Here is a 20,398-nt window from a genome sequence, read left to right on the forward strand (position 1 = left end):
GAGATAGACTTGCTTGTGGACAGGAAATTGGCCAACATATTAGGGATGGTCGTGGTGACATAACATATTTCCAGGAGCGAGAAATTCCCCAAGAAGATGTACATGGGGGTGTGAAGACGCCGGTCCCACCGCACAGCACAGACAATGGTTGCATTCCCCATCAGAGTCAGGGTGTAGACTACTGAGAAGAGCACAAAGTAGAGGAGCTGCATTTCTGGGCTTGAAGGAAAGCCCATGAGGATGAAGTGGCTGACAGAGTTGGTGGTTTCTGTGCTGGACACATTCATTGGTCTGGAAGACATGGGAGATGACTTAGTTATTGCACCTAATGGGGTACGCTAGTTCTTCTTGAAAACACCAAATTTCTCTATCTTTTATTTGAAAAAGTAGTAAACAGACTTTTGTTTAAACAACAAAACAGTGGCTTTCATGACTTAGCCCCTGAGCATATATTATTTTTAAAAGTCACAATAATAGAAAAGAAGGAAAACATGAATTGGAGACAAATTTTTCCCTTCCTAAGAATGCTAAACTAGATGCTAGCAATTCACACTTTGTGATTCTGATAGATTACTTGTTTTCTACTCTTTTACCTATTTACCTGCACTATCAATACTACATTTCTGTTCATTTGAAGTTCTTTCAACAGTCTATGAGTACTTGATTTTTTAAGATTAATAAATGACTTAATAATAAAAAAACTAAATCAAGACACTTTAAGAATCTATCTAAATGTAGTACAATGATAGGACATAAACAAACACTCATTTTCACTTTCAGTTCCCCCAGGTTACTTATGGTGTTTTAAAGTGACAATAAAAAATACCTCTATCATTCCGGGATTTATGCTTTTTTTTTAATGCCACTTTATGGATTCATATTGTTTTGTATAAAAAATGCTTCCTTTCCTTTTTAGACAACTGAATGTACTGTACACTATGAGAAAAAGTTCTATACCTTTGCCTCCAAATTGCTCTGGCTACTTTAATAGACTTCCATGTGCATATGTGAACTAGAAATGCCCATTATGGCAATTGACCTGAGGGAAAGCAGCTAGTCTGAGTCACTGTGACCATGTTCATTGTGCCTATACTTATACAGTACAACCCATGGTCAAGGTAGCTGCAAGAAAAATGGGAAAATAGGTTTTAAGTTTTTTTTTTTTTTTTTTTTTTTTTTTTTTTTAGGTTTTAAGTTTTTGTGAGGATTTCCATAGTCAGTTTTTTTCCTCCACAGCCCTTTTCCACGTATTTTTTTTCCTCTTTTAGATAGACCTTTGGTATCATTTTACCTTTCATTAAGTGCCATCTAGGCCTTTCTTATCTGGGCAAATCTGAAACAAGGAGCTTCTTCCTTCTCTCTCTGGCTACTTCCATTCCATGTAGTTGTTATTAAATTGAAACTCAGGGGGTGCCTGGGTGGCTCAGTGGGTTAGGCCTCTGCCTTTGGTTTGGGTCATGGTCCTGGGGTCCAGGGATCGAGCCCTGCATCGGGCTCTCTGCTCAGCGGGGAGCCTGCTTTTCCCTCTCTCCCTGCCTGCCTCTCTGCCTACATGTGCCTACTTGTGATTTCTCTCTAAAAAAAGAAAAAAAATACATTGAAACTCAGTTCTGTTACCTCTGACCTTTTATATGAAGTGAAATATTTTCATTCAGAATATTTATTATGCTTCTTCATTGTGTTAAGTGGTCTTTTGAGTGCTAGAGAAGCACCTGTGAATATGACAGATCTTGCACTATGGAGCTTATAATCATAGATTAACAAACTTTTAATTCATTTTTGCTGAATTTTTGTTTTCCACTCTTGGAAGTATTTTTGCATTTTATCAGGAACATTTAATAAATCAAAGAAGTCTTTTCAAAGTGGAAATCCAAGACTTTGAGTCAGAGAAGCCCGGGCCAATTTATATAAAAGTCAGACCACATAGACGGCTAACCCTTTCATTTTACCTTTGAGACAGAGTTTAGATTGGAAGGACTACTAGTTATAGATTCTCATTGCCCTGAGGTTGTGCAATGGTTGTAGAAGCTCAGGTCAGCCTAATCCTTGGGTCTTTGGGTTTTCTGAAAACAATTCATTAATGTTTTTAAAGAAAGAATTCGCTCATTCACATAGGGCTTTTGAGAAATCATGTCCCCTAATACCTTTTTAAAAGAAGTATTTTGAAGTGTAGTTGACATACAATGTTATATTAACTTCAGGTGTACAATATAGTGATTTAACACTTTTATACATATTGCAATGCTCACCATGCTAAGTGTAGTTACCATTTGTTACCAAATATGTTATTAAAATATTATTGATTATATTTCCTGTGTTGTACTTTTAAATAGTCCACTGTATTGTCCTTTTTTCTTTAGACATTTTTGTGGTCCTCTTTACTCAGGACCCAATGTCAGCCTTTTCAGTTAAATTGTTTTATTTACAGAAAGGTCATTGACATAGGATTTGTTTCAAATCATTATTGATACTTACTCTTCTTGTTTTAGAATATTTCCTGGGGATACTAATTGTCCAATGCCAGAGTTTAGGGTACAACTTATATGTACAACAAAAATAACAGTAAAATGCAACATGCTGAAAACTTTGTACTTCAAAAAGAATCCATATTAAACCAGGGATCATTAGTGTAATGGAACTGAAAAGTAATATATGGGCTTGGGAGAGAAGATATTTTTGGAAAGAGAGATTTGCCATATTTACCCACCAAGCAATAAAAATCTTCAAAATGAATCCTTCTCCAGCAAAATGTCAGTTAACATACATCTTCACTAGAAATCCTAAGCCACTTCACTAGAAATACCTAGCCAATTTTTCTATTAATCTTTTAGAGTGATATATAAACTAAGTGAAAAATATTCTCCAGAATCCAGGGAAACAAGGAAATTAGTATTTTAGGGCTTTATTTATTTGTCAGCATTTCATTCTAGTGAAATATTTTCATTTTTTTCAAAGATAAGAAAACACTTTCTATAGAATTATTTTTGCAAGAAATTCAAGCACATGTGGCTCACATGTTATACAGTTTCTACTTACTCCTTGTATGAATGCTGAGAAGAGGGTCAGAGACCAGACAAGAATATTACTTCACAGAGCAACAGGCATGTAAAAGAGTTCCAAGAAATTGGATGATCCAGTTTGTAATCTCTCATGGATTTCAAAGAGTGAACTGTACAAGGTATTTTTTCTCTAGTTTCAAAGCACATTTTTATGGTCAAAATAAAAGCCCAAATGAAGGTGTTATATATGTCTATTTTTTTTTTTTTTTTTTTTTTTTTGCCTCATGACCTTTTGGGATTTGAGATTTATCCTCTTGAGAATTTGATAGTATTTTTTCAAAAGAGATAATTTTTGAATTTTCATTATAATCAAACACCTATTCATAGTATTCCATAGGGAATAGTGAATCTATGGAAGTTGAGTCTATCTTTTCTTTCTTCTCTAGTAGCCATGTATTGTTGAAGGCTTTTGGGGAATAATTAAATCATAATAGCTACAACTGGGAGCTCTATCATTGGGTTCCCTTTATCTATTTTGAAGAAGAAGGAATCATTCTTTGACCATCAAATATCTGTACTTGGGGTAGTTTGTCACAGATATCTGAGGTACATTTTATGTATAGCAGAAAGAATCGGCAGCTTAAACTTTTGGGAACAAGGGGTAGAATGGTGATTGTCAGGGACCGGGGGATGAAGGAAATGCGGTGATGTTGGTCAAAGGGTACAAAATTCCAGCTATTATATATAGATATAGATATATCTATATATAATATAGATATATAAGTTCTAATGCACAGTGTGGTGATTATAGTTAACAACTATGTGTTATATGCTTGAAAGTCACTAAGGAAGTAGATTTTGAATGTTCTCACCACCAAAAGAAAAAAAAAGGTAGTTATGTGAAGTGAGGTGATAGAGGTATTAACTAACTGTATTGTGGTAATTATTTCACAATATACACATGTATCAAATCATCATGTTATAATGTTATACACCTTAAACTTATATAATGTTATATGTCAATTATATCTTAGGCTGGAAATAATTGGCAGCTCAAGAAATTTAATTGGCATTCATTATTTCACAAATATTTATTGAATACTTGCCATATGCTGATCAATATTTAAGATCCCAGGGATATTGTATGAAACAACCCTAGGACTCCTGTCTTTACAGTACATATTTTCTTTTGGAAGTAGCAGAAAATAAGTAACATAAATAAGATAATTATAAAGTATTATTAGGGAATATTATGGATAAAAAATAAAGTAGGGAGTGGGGAGGGAATACTAGAATGGGGAGATTTCATGATTTTAGGGTGGTAAGGAAATCCTCATAGAGAAGGTAACATTTATCATTTTTTACCTTTTAAAAGATTTATTTATTTGAGATCTCTCTCTCAAATAAATAAATAAATAAATCTTTTAAGGGGGAGAGAGAGAGAGTGAGGGAGGGAGGGATAGAGGGAGAAGCAGACTCCTTGCTTAGCAAGGAACCTGACACTGGACTCAATCCCAGGAGCCTGAGATCATGACCTAGGCTGAAGGCAGATGTTTAACCAACTGAGCACCCAGGCATCCTGAGAAGGTAACATTTAAACAGTGTCTTGAAGTGAGCGAACAAACTGTATGGCTATCTGGTGGTATTGCATTTCTGGCAAAAAGGATAGTCAATCACAAGAACCAGAGACAGAAGAAAGGGTAATATGTTGGGGAAAGAGGAAAGGTGCCAGCCAGAATGGCAGTGGGGAAAGGAGCAGGACAAGATGGTAGAAATATAACAAGGTAAAGGTACCTATGGGCTATTGTAAAGACTTCAGCTTTCACTGTTTAGAAAGGATTAATGGAGGTGTTTGGCAGAGAATAAAATGATCTGGCTTGAGGCTTTTTTTTTTAATTTTAAAACTTGGTACCTAAAAATATGTATATTGTAATGGTACAGCTCTCTGAATTACTAAAAATTAACACATCCACTTAACCACCACCTGAGTAAAAGAACATTACCTCGCATCTCAGAAGCCTCATTGTCACCTTTCCTGATACTACTTTCTCCAGAATGACATCTATCTCTACTTTAAATACCATCAATTTGCCTGTCTGGGGAATTGGGATTTTCTCTCTTGATGATTTAATAATATTTGTTCAAAAGAGGAGATAATTTTCAAAATTTTACTTACTCATAATCAAACACCAAGTTTTTAATTTGTTTTTGAAATGTGCATAAATGAAATCATGCAGCATCTATTTTGTGTCTGGAATCCTTAACTCATAATTAAATTTGTGAGATTTATCTGTAATTTTTCATCTAACTGTTGTTCATTTAATTTTATTCCTATATATTATTCCTTTATATGATTATACCACATTTCCACCTTATTACTGTTGGGACACTCAGTTTGGGGGTAGTATGAGTAATGCTGCAATGAATAGTATTCTACATATCTCTTGGTGTATGCTTACAACAATTTATGTTGTATATATATATATATATATATATATATATATATATATATATGAAATTTCTGGATTCCAGGAAATGCATATATTCAGCTATAACAGATAATGTCAAAGAGTATTCCAAAAATGGTTGCCCAAATGTATATTCTCATGAGTAGTATGTGCTCATCCTCATTATTCTGTGTTTTTTTGTTTTGTTTTGTTTTTGTCAGTCCTTGATTATGTCAGTTTTTTGAAAAAAATATTTAGGCAAACACATCCCATGTTATATTTGGATATGGTCCTTTTTTAATAATAACTTTTCAAGAGTCTTGCCTACTTTAAACTATTTGGGAATTTGTTTTTACTTTAAAGGCTTAAAAATACGTTCCGAAAACAGGACTTTAATCAGTTAGATGTATTCCAAATATTTTCTCCCATTTAACTGGCTTATTTTCCAGTCTCATAATTTCTCTTTAATAAACAGAAGTTCATTTTTAAAAAAATTTGAATTCCAGTGTAGTTAACAAAATGTTTATATTCATTTTGGTTGTACAACATAGTGATTCAACAATTGCGTGTATTATTCAGTTCTCATCAAGAGAAGCGTACTCTTTAATCACCATCACCTATTTGGCCCATCATTCCACCTACCTCCTTTCTGGTAGCCATCTGTTTTTCTCTATAGTTAAGAATCTGGTTTATGATTTGTCTCTCCTTCTCTCCCACTTTGTTTTGTTTCTTAAATTCCACATGTGAGTGGAATCATATGGTATTTGTCTTTCTCTGACTGTCTTACTAATGAATAGAAGTTCTTACTTTTAATGCATCTAATTTATTAATCAATTTTCTTTATAGCTAATTCTTTTTGCTTATTTTAAAGTTATGAAAGTATTCTACTTTATTTTTTAGAAGTGTTAGTATCTTACTTTCAAATTTAAAATCTGCAATTATCCTAGTCATAATTTCTTTGTATGGAGTGACATATATAGGTTAGATTTCATTTTTCCACTTGAAAGTCCATTGACCTAGACATATTTTTTTTGTTAAACCTGTATTCTACACCTGCTGTGTAGTCCTATTTTTATCATAAATTAAGTGGCCATATATATACATGGGTTGGTTTCTGGATTCTCTATTTAATTTCATCTGTCCTTTTATAGTTTTTTTTAAAGGTTTTATTTTTATTTGGGAGAGAGTGTGAATGAGAGAGAGCATGAGTTGGGGAGGAGCAGAAGGAGATGGAGATTGATGTGGGTCTGGATCCTGGGACTCCGGGATTATGACCTGAGCTGAAGGCCGATGCTTAACCAACTGATCCACCCAGGCACACTTCATCTGTCTCAATTAATTATTTAATTAATTTAAAAATTTGAATTCAACTAGCCAACATGTAGTACATCATTAGCTTCAGAGGTAGAGTTCAGTAACTCATCAGTTGCATACAACACCCAGTGCTCATCCCATCACACACCCTCCTTAATGCCCATTACCCTATTACCCATTCCCCTCCACCAACCTCTCCAACAACCCTCAGTTTGTTTCCTACAGATAAGAGTCTCTCATGGTTTTTCTCCCTCTCTGATGATTCCCATTCATTTTTTGCTCACTTCCCCTATGATCCTCTGCACTGTTTCTTATATTCCACATATGAGTGAAACCATGTGATAGTTGTTTTTCTCTGATTTCGCTCAGCATAATACCCTTCAGTTCCATCTACATCGATGTAAATGGTAAGTATTCATCCCTTCAGATGGCTGAGTAATATTCCATTGTGTGCGTATGTATATACACATTTTATATTTTATATAAATTTAATATATCTAAATATTTTAAATTAAACCAATTATCAATGAAAAATGAAATCAATGAAAAACCCACTGACACAAAATTTTTTGAAAATATGTTCTTTTGAAATTTCTATATTTAGTCACGACAGTAAAATAATTCTATCAAATTACGACACTAAAAGGGCAATGCAACTCCCATTGAAAGTGTTCTAAGATGGAGGCATAATACTCCATAGTGTATATGGACCACATCTTCCTTATCCATTTGTCCGTTGAAGGGCATCTTGGTTCTTTCCACAGTTTGGCGACCATGGCCATTGCTGCTATAAACATTGGGGTACAGATGGCCCTTCTTTTCACTACATCTGTATCTTTGGAGTAAATAGCCAGTAGTGCAATTGCAGGGTCATAGGGAAGTTCTATTTTTAATTTCTTGAGGAATCTCCACACTGTTCTCCAAAGAGGCTGCACCAATTTGCATTCCCACCAACAGTGTAAGAGGGTTCCCCTTTCTCCACATCCCCTCCAACACTTGTTGTTTCCAGTCTTGCTAATTTTGGCCATTCTAACTGGTGTAAGGTAGTATCTCAAGGTGGTTTTAATTTGAATCTCCCTTGATGGCTAGTGATGATGAACATTTTTTCATGTGTCTGATAGCCATTTGTATGTCTTCATTGGAGAAGTGTCTGTTCATATCTTCTGCCCATTTTTTTTGATATGATTATCTGTTTTGTGTGTGTTGAGTTTGAGAACTTCTTTGTGGTCCATATACACTATGGAGTATTATGCCTCCATCAGAAAGGATGAATACCCAACTTTTGTAGCAACATGGACGTCACTGGAAGAGATTATGCTGAGTGAAATAAGTCAAGCAGAGAGAGTCAATTATCATATGGTTTCACTTATTTGTGGAGCATAACAAATAACATGGAGGACATGGGGAGGTGGAGAGGAGAAGGGAGTTGAGGGAAATTGGAAGGGGAGTTAAACCATGAGAGACTATGGACTCTGAAAAACAATCTGAGGGTTTTGAAGGCGGGGGGTGGGAGGTTGGGGGAGCCAGGTGGTGGGTATTAAGGAGGGCACATATTGCATGAAGCACTGGGTGTGGTGCAAAAAACAATGAATACTGTTACGCTGAAAAGAAATAAAAATAAATAAAAAAAGAAGAAGTAAAAAAAAAGAAAGTATTCTAAGAATAATTTAAATTTCAAGCAGTGCATACATTTCTTATGTTTGTTAACTTATGTCTTTATCACTTAAAACCACAAAGAAATACATTATATAATTACAGAAATGATGTACCCCACAAAATGCTTTTTAAAACGATCTATCTCATATCACATCTTCTTTTCTTTATCCATTCCATTCTTTATATATTCCATTCTTTATCCATTCCACAGCTATTGTGGAAATTGCTGCTATAAACATTGAGGTGGAGGTGCCCCTTCAGAACAATACAATTTGTATCTTTGGGGTACATACTTGGTAGTGCAATCATCTCTCTTTTTATACCTATTGTACCAGCAGTACATTTTCTTAATTTTCATAGCTTTATAATAAGTTTTGATATCTAGTGAGAAAAGTCCTCCAAATTTATTTCTCTTCAAATTCTTTTTGGTAGTCTTTGCCCATTGCCTTTTCACATAAATTTAGGATCCTCTTGTCAATTTGCAGAGAAATTATTGCTGCAATTCTGATTGAAATTGCTCTGAATGGGAGGATTTACTGTCACCTACACAATTACTCTTACAATGCGTGGACTTGGCATATCTTCTTATTAACTCATGTCTTCTTGAATGTCTTTGAATAAAGTTTTATAGTTTTTTATATAGAAGGCTTGCTAAATATATATATTTTTATTTTTTTCTACTGAGCCCTTCTCCCATTGTTTCTCACTGTTATAATTTAGAGACAGGGTTGGGGGGGAAAATTGTAACATGGAAATCTGCAGCCAATTGCAAGGATGTTTGTGAAGTTTGTGGACAGGCTTGTTGACCTCATTCCTAACTTGGCAGTTTGAATTCAATTTTTTACCACCTTTATTGCAGTTGGGGATCCCTTTACTAGATGAAGCAGTAAAATCAGAGCAGTGGGCCGGTCTAGGCTTATTTAAGGCTGTCTTGATATACAAAATCCATAGAGCTTCTGGATCCTTTAGTTTTCTTCTTCTGGTTCCTTTCTATTTGCCCTTACTCTGCTTTTCCTCCAGTTTTATTGAGAAATAATTGACATACATAACTATAAGTTTAAGGTGTGCATAATGGTGGTTTGATTTACATGTGTTGTGAAATGATTACCACAATAGATTTAGTTAACCTCCATCATCCCATATAGATACAATGAAAATAAAATTTCATTTCTCTTTCATGAAAGTGAGAAAATTTCTCTTTGAGATGACAGCTCTTAGAATCTATTCTCTTAACAACTTTAAGTCTCTAAGGCCTGTATTTTGCACTTCTTTTTTTCCCCAAACCTGGGATCAATACTTAACACATAGGAGACACTCAGTAAATATTTGGAAGATGAGTATATCAAAAAAATGAATAAATGAGTGAAGGAATGTTTCAAAGCAGGGAAAGAAAAATGTGGGAAAGAGAAAACACATCATAGTACAATATCCAAATAATAGGTACTGACAATTTAGTTTTAGCACCATTGAGTGTGTTTGGGATGGGGAAATAATGTACATTTGTCAGTAGTAAGCCCATGGCCTGGGAGAGTTCCTGTAAGAATAATGTGAACAGAATTTTGTTTCCAGGGTGGGCTGTGGTTTCAGGATTGATAAAACCATTTGTTTGAACCTAAGATCTTAAAAACAGTCTAAGGCACATTGCGTTGGGGGGTGAAATTCAAGGGGAAATTCAGAAAATTTCCTGGGTATATTGATAGAGAGGCCTGAAAGGATATGGAGAAAACTAAAGACAGAACTACTGAAGAAATTAAGCTTATCAGAGTACACAGATCAGGTCATTTTCCCACACACAGGGCAGATAATTAGAACCCTGGGAAAGAAGGGTGCCTGGGTGGCTTAGTTGGTTAAGCACGTGCCTTTGGCTCAGGTCATGATTTCAGGGCCTCAGGATGAAGCCCAGTCTCAGGCTTCCTGCTCAGTGGCGAGTCTGCTTCTCCCTCTCCCTCTGCCTTTCCATGCCTCTCATGCTCTGTCTCCCTCTCTCTTTCTCTCTCTGAAATAAATAAATAAAATCTTAAAAAAAAAAGAAACCATATGATAATTGACTCTCTCTGCTTGACTTATTTCACTCAGCATAATCTCTTCCAGTCCCGTCCATGTTGCTACAAAAGTTGGGTATTCATCCTTTCTGATGGAGGCATAATACTCCATAGTGTATATGGACCACATCTTCCTTATCCATTCGTCCGTTGAAGGGCATCTTGGTTCTTTCCACAGTTTGGCAACCGTGGCCATTGTTGCTATAAACATTGGGGTACAGATGGCCCTTCTTTCCACTACATCTGTATCTTTGGGGTAAATCACCAGTAGTGCAATTGCAGGGTCATAGGGAAGTTCTATTTTTAATTTCTTGAGGAATCTCCACACTGTTCTCCAAAGAGGCTGCACCAACTTGCATTCCCACCAACAGTGTAAGAGGGTTCCCCTTTCTCCACATCCCCTCCAACACTTGTTGTTTCCTGTCTTGCTAATTTTGGCCATTCTAACTGGTGTAAGGTAGTATCTCAAGGTGGTTTTAATTTGAATCTCCCTTGATGGCTAGTGATGATGAACATTTTTTCATGTGTCTGATAGCCATTTGTATGTCTTCATTGGAGAAGTGTCATGGGGAGTTAGGAGAAGGCAGTTGGGGGAAATTGGAAGGGGAGGTGAACTATGAGAGACTATGGACTCTGAAAAACAATCTGAAGGGTTTGAAGAGGTGGGGGGTGGGAGGTTGGGGGAACCAGATGGTGGGTATTAGAGAGGGCACGGACTACATGGAGCACTGAGTGTGGTACAAAAACAATGAATACTGTTATGCTGAAAATAAATTAAAAAAAAAGATTAATAAAAAAACAACTCAGTGAAACTTAAAAAAAACACAAAAAACAAAAAACACTGTTCTTTTTGTTTTAGGGAGACAACTTTGAAGGCCTGAGACTCACTTGCCTAAATCTCTCCCAAAATATCTCTTTTCCTGGATGAAGCACCTTTATAGCTTTTGCACTTATATAAAGATTTTCTTTTTATCATTTTAAGTTGCATACCACATAGGACATTTGCTCTTTGTTTTATTATGAGGCATATACACTGTGCTAGAAAATTATATACAATTAAAATCACTATTTCAGAAAATCTAAGAAAAAATTGTCAAATATGATAAAATATAGAAAAATTATTAATGGCACTATGAGTCCCTCTAAATCAAATTGTTATTAATCTTTGTTGCATTTTCCCATTTTTCCCATTCCTAATTTATTTCTAATCATACTATAGCATTTTTTTGCATGTCTTTATAAAAAATTTTAAAAATTGGTTTATTTTTATTTTATTATAGTTGACACACTGTGTTACATTAGTTTCAGGTGTGTAACATAGTGATTCAGTGACTCTATACATTATGATGTGCTTACCACAAGTGTACCTACCATCAGTTACCATACAACACTATTGCAATTCTATTGGCTTTATTCTCTGTGATGTAACTTTTATTCTTGTGACTTATTCATTCCATAATTGGAAACCTGTATCTCCCACTTCCCTTCATCCATTTTGCATGTCCACTTACTGCTTTTTCCTTTGGCAAGTGGAATTACTAGATCTTTGGTATTTGTATTTTTAAATTTTTTGAGGAACCTCCATACTGTTTTCCACAGTGGCTGTATCAATTACATTTCCTACCAATGGTGCACAAGGGTTCTTTCTTCCCCCTCATCTTTGCCAACACTTGTTATTTCTTGTCTACTTGATTTTTACATCACTGTGACAGATGTGAGGTGACATATCTCATCATAGTTTTGATTTTCGTTTCCCTGATGATGAGTGATGGTGACATCTTTTCACGTATCTTTTGGCCATTTGTATGTCTTCTTTGGAAAAATATCTATTCAGGTCCTCTGCCCATTTTATTTTTAATCATTTTTTAAATTTATTTTCAGCATAACAGTATTCATTGTTTTTGTACCACACCCAGTGCTCCATGCAGTCCGTGCCCTCTCTAATACCCACCACCTGGTTCCCCCAACCTCCCACCCCCCCCACCTCTTCAAACCCTTCAGATTGTTTTTCAGAGTCCATAGCCTCTGCCCATTTTTAAAATCAGATTGGTTGTGTATGTTGAATTCTTTAAGTTCTTTATGTATTTTGGATATTAACCCCTTACTGGATATATCATTCAAAAATATCTTCTCTCATTCACTAGGTTGCCTTTTCCCCTTGCTGATGGCTTCCTTTGCTGTGTGTAAGTTTTTTATGTTGGTATAGGCCCTGTACTTTATTTTTGCCTTTGTTTCCCTTGCCTGTGGGGGACCTCTCTAGAAGATACGTTGCTAGAGCTGACATCAAAGAAATTATTGCCTATGTTTTCTTCTAGGAGTTTTATGGCTTCAGGTCTCACATTTATGTCTTTAATCCATCTCGAGTATTTTTGTGTATGGTGTAAGAAAGTAGTCCAGTTTCATTCTTTTGCATGTGGCTGTCCAGTTTTCCCAACACGATTTGTTGAAGAGTAGCCACAATGTCTTCTTTCTTTCTTTCTTTCTTTTTTAATACTATCCTATTTCTATCCTCAGACTCATACACACTATCATTGCTGCATGGTTAGTATTAATTCTAATACTAAAAAGGAGAAAATCCCTTTAAAATCATAAAGCACTTAAAATATGAATTAGAAAAATTAAAAATATGAATCATTATTTTTCATTAAGTTTTTCCAAGTAATCTTGTTTCCTGGTCTCATCTCTGTTTCAGTACATTTATTCTTTTGTATTGAGTGGTACTGGGGGTAGTACGATAAGGAATACGATAAGTTATAAGAACCTATAACAACCCAAAAAGTAAACAATGGGGGAAAAAACCCTATTTTCACAAAATCCTATTTAAGAATTAGATTTGCTGGAGTATCCAGACTGGGAGTCAACATGGCAGCAGTGTTTAGGCATAGCTGCAGGGTCCTAAAAAGTGTTTCTCGTTTTGACTGGAGATCACAACATACAAAAGCTGCCCTACAGCATGAACCAAAGTTGGGATTTAATTTTGAGCTCACTGAACAGCAAAAAGAGTTTCAAACTACTGCTTGTAAATTTGCCAGGGAAGAAATAATCCCAGTTGCTGCAGAATATGATAAAAGTGGCAAGTACCCTCTCCCCCTAATTAAAAGAGCATGGGAACTTGGCTTAATGAATACACACATTCCAGAGAGTTGTGGAGGTCTTGGACTTGGAATTTTTGATGCTTGTTTAATTACTGAAGAATTGGCTTATGGATACACAGGGTTCAGACTGCTATTGAAGCAAATTCTTTGGGGCAAATGCCTCTTTTTATTGCTGGAAATGACCAACAACAAAAGAAGTATTTGGGGAGGCTGGCTGAGGAGCCACTGATGTGTGCTTACTGCGTAACAGAACCTGTAGATGGCTCTGATGTAGCTGGTATAAAAACCAAAGCAGAAAGGAAAGGAGATGAATATATTATTAATGGCCAGAAGATGTGGATAACCAATGGAGGAAAAGCTAATTGGTATTTCTTATTGGCTCGTTCTGATCCGGATCCAAAGACTCCTGCTAATAGAGCCTTTACTGGATTTATTGTGGAAGCAGATACCCCAGGAGTGCAGATTGGAAGAAAGGAATTGAATATGGGTCAGCGATGTTCAGATACAAGAGGAATTGTGTTTGAGGATGTGAGAGTGCCTAAAGAAAATGTTTTAATTGGTGAAGGAGCTGGTTTCAAAATTGCAATGGGAGCTTTTGATAAAACTAGACCTCCAGTAGCAGCTGGTCCTGTGGGACTAGCAAAAAGAGCTTTGGATGAAGCTAACAAGTATGCCCTGGAGAGGAAAACTTTTGGAAAGCTGCTTGTAGAGCACCAAGGAATATCATTTTTGCTGGCTGAAATGGCAATGAAAGTTGAACTAGCTAGATTGAGTTACCAGAGAGCAGCTTGGGAGGTTAATTCGGGTTGCTGAAATACCTACTATGCCTCTATAGCAAAGGCATTTGCTGCAGATATTGCAAATCAGTTAGCTGCTGATGCTGTGCAGATTTTTGGAGGCAATGGATTTAATACAGAATATCCTGTAGAAAAACTAATGAGGGATGCTAAGATCTATCAGATTTATGAAGGTACAGCACACATTCAAAGACTTATTATAGCCCGTGAACACATTGGCAGGTATAAAAATTAAAGAGAGAGCTATAGAAACATGATTAACTTTTGAGTGATTAGAACACAACCTACTGTTTAAGCTTCAAAGAAGAGAATGAGCTTTAAGACTTTTTCTGCTAAAACTTTAAAATAAGTACTTACACCAAACTCATGCAGCTGATTCTAATACTAGTTTTCCAATTTTGTTTAACTTTATGACTTGCTTTTTCACAAAAAGATTAGGTTTCATTAAAGTTATGTGTGATCTTTAGTACTACTGTACTTGAATTAAATTAACCTAGAAAAGCACATTTGTTTTGTTATGTTAAGCCCTTAAAGTAACAGAAGTTCTTTTGATTTCAATATTTTTCCAATGACATTTTTGAAAAATGGGCTTATAAAAGTATTCAGAATGTTTCAAAATTTACATTGAGAAAGCATTATAGGATTTGGATGCCATCAGATAACTTGATAGTGTCTTTGTAGACTTAATGTATTGGGGGAGTTCATGTTGCTACAATTTGGAAAGCATTTGTTTTCAGTTTTGTACAATAATACTAAAAAATTTGATGTTCATAATTCTCTCACCATATAATAACCAGAAGTTATTGAAAACCTGTTTAATTCTAAATCTGCATTTTACTTGCCTTATTTAGAAATAAATAAAATCTGCCTTAAAAAAAAAAAGAATTAGATTTGCTGAGGAGAAACTTTGGCAAGCCTGGTTTGAGGAACAATTGAAAATCGCAAAGGGTTCATGTGGAAAATAATTATTCTGAATAAGAAAGAGAAAGATGTTCTGGTTGTTCTGGTAGGTGGTGGGAAGAGGATGAGGAAAGAAGAGAAAGAGGCAGACCAGGGATAATATGAAAGATTGACTGGGTGTTCAGCACAGTGGCCTTTCCTGTAACTCTCCCTAACCCCAACCTCTAGTCAGGTTAATGAACCCACACAAAACTGGATTTTCTTTGTTTTTGGATAAAATGTTGAAGGGGTGAGTCTCACATGCAGATTGATGTAATCAAAACAAGACACAAGGTAGATTCAGGAGTGGGAGAAAAGAAGCACACATGAACATGTTTGTAGGATAAGTAGGGAGATAGCAGTGGGTACTTTAAACAGGTGATCACTGAGAAACTGGGGATCAGAGGCAAATTTACCTATATATGCAAGAGATAGAAGCTGACCAGGTGATATCTGGGTTATATATGGTTTTTTTGCAGAGGTCTGAGAACGTTTCACATTTTCCTGTTTGCGTACAACACACAGGAGTACTAATACAATAAAATCTAGTACAAATGATTTATGCAAGTTCTTGTAAGATCTCGTTTGCTATTTGCCTCATTGATATACATTTCTAAAACTATTTCAGGGAATATGGGAGACATATTTGCCTCTCAAATTTGCTTAAGACCATTAAACTCCTGTAATTTTATATCCCTATATGTCCTATACATATATGGATTCTAGTTCTTGAGAGGCTGTCTTTGACCAAATCTCATAATCTGAAACAGTTTTCTCAGGGCCTTCTTTATTTCCTTATTCCGGAGGCTATAGATCAAGGGATTGAAAAATGGAGTCATCACAGAATAAAATAAAGTCACAATTTTCTGGATCCCTGCTGGATTTCCTGCTGTTGGGCTCACATACATCACCATGATAGAGCCATAGAATAGGGACACCACAGCAAGATGGGAGCCACACGTGGAGAAGGCCTTATGCCGACCTTCTGCTGAGGGGACCCTCAGCACAGATCTGATCACCAGAGTATAGGAGCTGGTAATGAAGAGGAAGGTGGAGAAAATGAGGACTGAGTTAAAGATGGCACAGATGATCTCAGTAGCACGAGGTGGCACACAGGACAGCTTCATAAGGGGCCCTGGGTCACATAAAAAATGATCGATTGTATTGGGACCACAGAAAGGAAGTTGGGAGATGAGGTAAACTGGGAGGAGAAAACAGGAGAAGCCACACACCCAGCACCCAGCTCCTATTCTGATGCAGCGCTGAACAGTCATGACAGTGGGATAGTGCAGGGGCCTGCAGATAGCAAGGTACCTGTCAAAGGCCATGGCAGACAAGAAGAAGGTCTCAGTGGTACCCATGGAGAAGAAGAAGTAGAACTGGAGGAAGCAGCCATAGAAGGAGATGGTGCTGGTCTCAGAGAGCAAGTTGGCTAGCATACTGGGGACAGTAGAAGTGACATACCAGATCTCCAGGAAGGAAAAATTGGCCAGCAGGATGTACATGGGGGTGTGGAGATGGTTGTCCCACCACACTGCAGAGATAATGCACAGGTTTCCAGTTAGTGTCAGGACATAGATTGCAAAGAAGAATGAGAAGAGGAGGATCTGAATCTCCCAGGAACAAGGGAATCCAAGAAGAATGAATTCACTCACAGGGTCAGAGTGGTTATTTTCAACTGGGTTTTTCATTTTTTTTTTCTCTTCAAACTGCAATAGTAAGACATCACCATGTTACAAATGACTACATCTTAAGATGTTCTTCAATTTTCTTTACAATTTAATTGACAATACAGTTTTAGGTTACTTAAAGATATTTAGCACACTTTGCCCCAGCGATATTGGGAGGAAATAAGGAACTTGGGGCTGTGGGTCCTTCTTACAGTCTTACCATCATGATTACCATGCTCATCATGGGCCATTAAATCCCTGCCTTTTTATGTGTCCTCAGCACTACATAAAATTAAGATAGATGCTTCTTGTCATTCAGAGGCTTTCAACCAAGTTCAGAAACATCAACTTAGAGTCAACCATTGCTATCAGTGAGGCCACTTGTGACATTTGTGTGACCTCTTATTTTTAAAGATCTCCTGAAATCACACAATTTGCAATGTTACTTTCTCTCAGTGTTTGGTGATAGGCACAATTCTTCAAAGTATTCTTTATTTTTAGCTTTGTTCCTTTTACAGTTAAAAATTTGTTGCTGAAGAGGAGTAAGCTTCTTGTTCTGTCACTTTGAATAAACATTTTAAATAAAATTGGTATGAATGAATGAGGTTTAATGAATGAGGTTTATTTTTTTTTATTTTTTTATTTTTTTAAAGACTTTATTTGAGGGAGAGCAAGTGAGAGAGATCACAGAAGGAGAGGGAGAAGCAGATTCGCCACTGAGCGGAGAGTCTGATGCAAGGCTCCATCTCAGGAGCCTGGGATCATGACGTGAGCCAAAGGCAGACACTTAACTAACTGAACCATCCAGGTGTCCCTAAATGAATGAGGTTTAGACTAAACACTAATGATCTCTTTTAACTGAGATTTACCCTAACTAGAGTACACAGGCTTCAGTCTTCAGTTGAAATTTATCACATGCAGGGAAAGTACCTCATGATAGTATTCTATATATATTTTGTCATGTAAAGTAAAAATAACTATGGTGTTATATCACTGAAAGCATTGTGAGACTTGAATTATATTAATTGGAGATCTGTGCATAGACTAGTCATTCTCATTTCTCTCTATATATTATCTCAAGCTTCTATGTCAGAGTTTCTCCTGGTTGACTTGATCTGTACATGTTTTCCCCAGGACCTAATCCCCAGGAATATTTTTCCTTCTTCACTGATCCTCTCTCTGCAAGTGACCTGCCAGTTAGCCCCTTGATGTAAAAGCCAACCAACTATGCAAGATGAAGCCAGATTTTTCTCTCCCTAGCTGTGAAGTCTCTTTCATAACCTGGATTTATCTGCTCAATTTCTTTCTCAGCATCTCCATTTGATATCTAATGAAACATGCCTATGATTAAACTTTTTAAGATTCTTCTTCCCTCAAACTGGCCAGTCCTTCCTTTACTGCCATACCACTGAATGGCACCACCAATCACTCGGCTGTCCAGGCTATACACTTTGGCCACATCTTTACCACTCCTCTCAATATTCTACATCAACAAGTGTTCTAGGCCTCAAAACATTCAGAACCTGAACAATTTTTAGCGTTCCTATCAGCTTTCACCCTGGTGCATGTTATTCCCATTTTGACCACTACAAAAGCCTTTTAAATTGCCTGTTTCCATTTTTATATGCCTAGAGACTTACCCATATAGTAACTAGATGACAGTTTTTAGAAAATCTGACCATGTCAACTACTAGCTCTCAATCTTTTATATATATACTTTAAGACCCCCCAGTTCCTGGGGCGTCTGGGTGGCTCCAGTGGGTTAAGCTGCTGCCTTTGGCTCAGGTCATGATCCAGGGTCCTGGGATTGAGTTCCACATTGGGCTCTCTGCTTGGCAGGGAGCCTGCTTCCCTCTCTCTCTCTCTCTGCCTGCCTCTCTGCCTACTTGTGGTCTCTCTCTGTCAAATAAATAAATAAAATCTAAAAACAAACAAACAAACAAAACAGTTTCTTACCATAGCTAGGAAGGCCAATGAGGCCTTCTTCCATGTCCTCATTTCCTACCACTCCTACCCCTACTGGGCTCACTCCAGCTGTGCTGATCCTTAACTATGCCAGGGGTGGTCTATATACAGGCCTGGATCACCCCTCTCTTTATCCCTCGCTCCACCTGGCCAGTATTCACATGTCTTAATTTTTTTTTTTTTAAAGATTTTATTTATTTATTTGTCAGAGAGAGAGAGAGGGAGAGAGAGCAAGCACAGGCAGGTAGAGGCAGAGGGACAAGCAGGCTCCCCGATGAGCAAGGAGCCCGATGTGGGACTCGATCCCAGGACGCTGGGATCATGACCTGAGCCGAAGGCAGCTGCTTAACCAACTGAGCCACCCAGGCGTCCCAACACATGTCTTAATTTATTACTTCATTCAGATTTCTGGTAAAAATCAGAAACTCACAGAGGCCTTTCCCTACTTTAGCCCATCTTTGCTACTCTGTTTCCCAAACCCACTTTAGTTTTCTTCGAAGTGCCTATAGCTACCTGGCATTGTATTATATACTTAGTGTGTATTTTCTGTCTCAACAGTCTGAATGTAAGAGGAAGACATTATTTTGCTCACCAACGTATTCCTAGAATCTAGGACACTATCTGGTATATTATAGGTGCTTACTAAATATTTGTTATCTCAATTAATGAACATGCCCTAATAGTAACCAGTTAGGGAAATAATTGCTTATAGCCAGAGGAAAAAAGGTTTAAAAAAATGCAAAGAGTGGAAACTCCACTTTGCTAAAAACAAAAGCAAGGCAACAAAGATTTTGTTTTTTATAGGGATATACCATTAGTCCTGGAAAACAGGAGGATATCCATGACAGGAGCCTGCTCAATACAACACCGTTTAAATAATTTCGTATTTCTTTTTGTCTCTTTCATTCATGCTGCTTTGTGCTGTGATCTTTCTTGTTGTCACTAAGTTATAATCTGCTCTAAAGTTGTGTGTGTGTGTGTGTGTGTGCACACTGTTTCTTGCTGTCTTCTGTTTCTCATTGTCCATATCTTTATTTTATTAAATGGCCCTCTTGAAGAAAATGTGTTTATAGTCCATAACTGATATTTTTTCTCTATGGAATTAGTCAATGTCCTTTAATAGAAAAATGTCCTTCTCTTACTACCGAATGTTTTCTTCTACCCCATATTCAGGGTCAGGAAATCTGGTATATGGGATTTGAATAAGTAATAAGGTATAGAATGAAGTTGTCATTCCACAATTTATTCATGGCCCATGTGGTTTGGGGGTTCAGCTAACATTTCAATTTAAGTAAAATACTATTATTTTTATTAAATATATTTATTAATATATTTATAAATAAAATACATATGACAACGTTTATTTAGAACAGTTCTGATGCTGTAGGCTATGTTATATATTTGAGAGTATAACCAATTTCCATTAGGAGGAAACTATTTTAAATTACATTTTCATAAGGAAAAAATACAACAA

General features: G+C 36.5%; 1 protein-coding gene and 1 pseudogene across 2 annotated transcripts in view; one reads left to right on the forward strand and one right to left on the reverse strand.

The window, feature by feature from the left end:
* LOC111159181 (olfactory receptor 11H6-like) overlaps nucleotides 1-18,641 on the reverse strand; it is a 39,707-nt gene extending 21,066 nt beyond the window's left edge. Inside the window, exons 1-4 of the mRNA XM_022521624.1 lie at nucleotides 18,600-18,641; nucleotides 16,231-16,998; nucleotides 15,467-15,474; nucleotides 14-291 (exon numbers count right to left, since the gene is read on the reverse strand). Of these exons, the coding sequence (XP_022377332.1) occupies nucleotides 14-291; nucleotides 15,467-15,474; nucleotides 16,231-16,998; nucleotides 18,600-18,641 (1,096 nt within the window). The remainder of the gene's footprint in view (nucleotides 1-13; nucleotides 292-15,466; nucleotides 15,475-16,230; nucleotides 16,999-18,599) is intronic.
* On the forward strand, nucleotides 13,321-15,218 carry LOC111159833 (annotated as a pseudogene). The gene has a single exon (XR_002641428.1). The product of XR_002641428.1 is annotated as a medium-chain specific acyl-CoA dehydrogenase, mitochondrial pseudogene (transcript).
* Nucleotides 18,642-20,398: the final 1,757 nt, after the last annotated feature.

This window comes from Enhydra lutris, unplaced genomic scaffold (assembly GCF_002288905.1).
Source record: "Enhydra lutris kenyoni isolate GAN:26980312 unplaced genomic scaffold, ASM228890v2 scaffoldscaffold4, whole genome shotgun sequence".
Classification (NCBI taxonomy): Eukaryota; Metazoa; Chordata; class Mammalia; order Carnivora; family Mustelidae; genus Enhydra; species Enhydra lutris.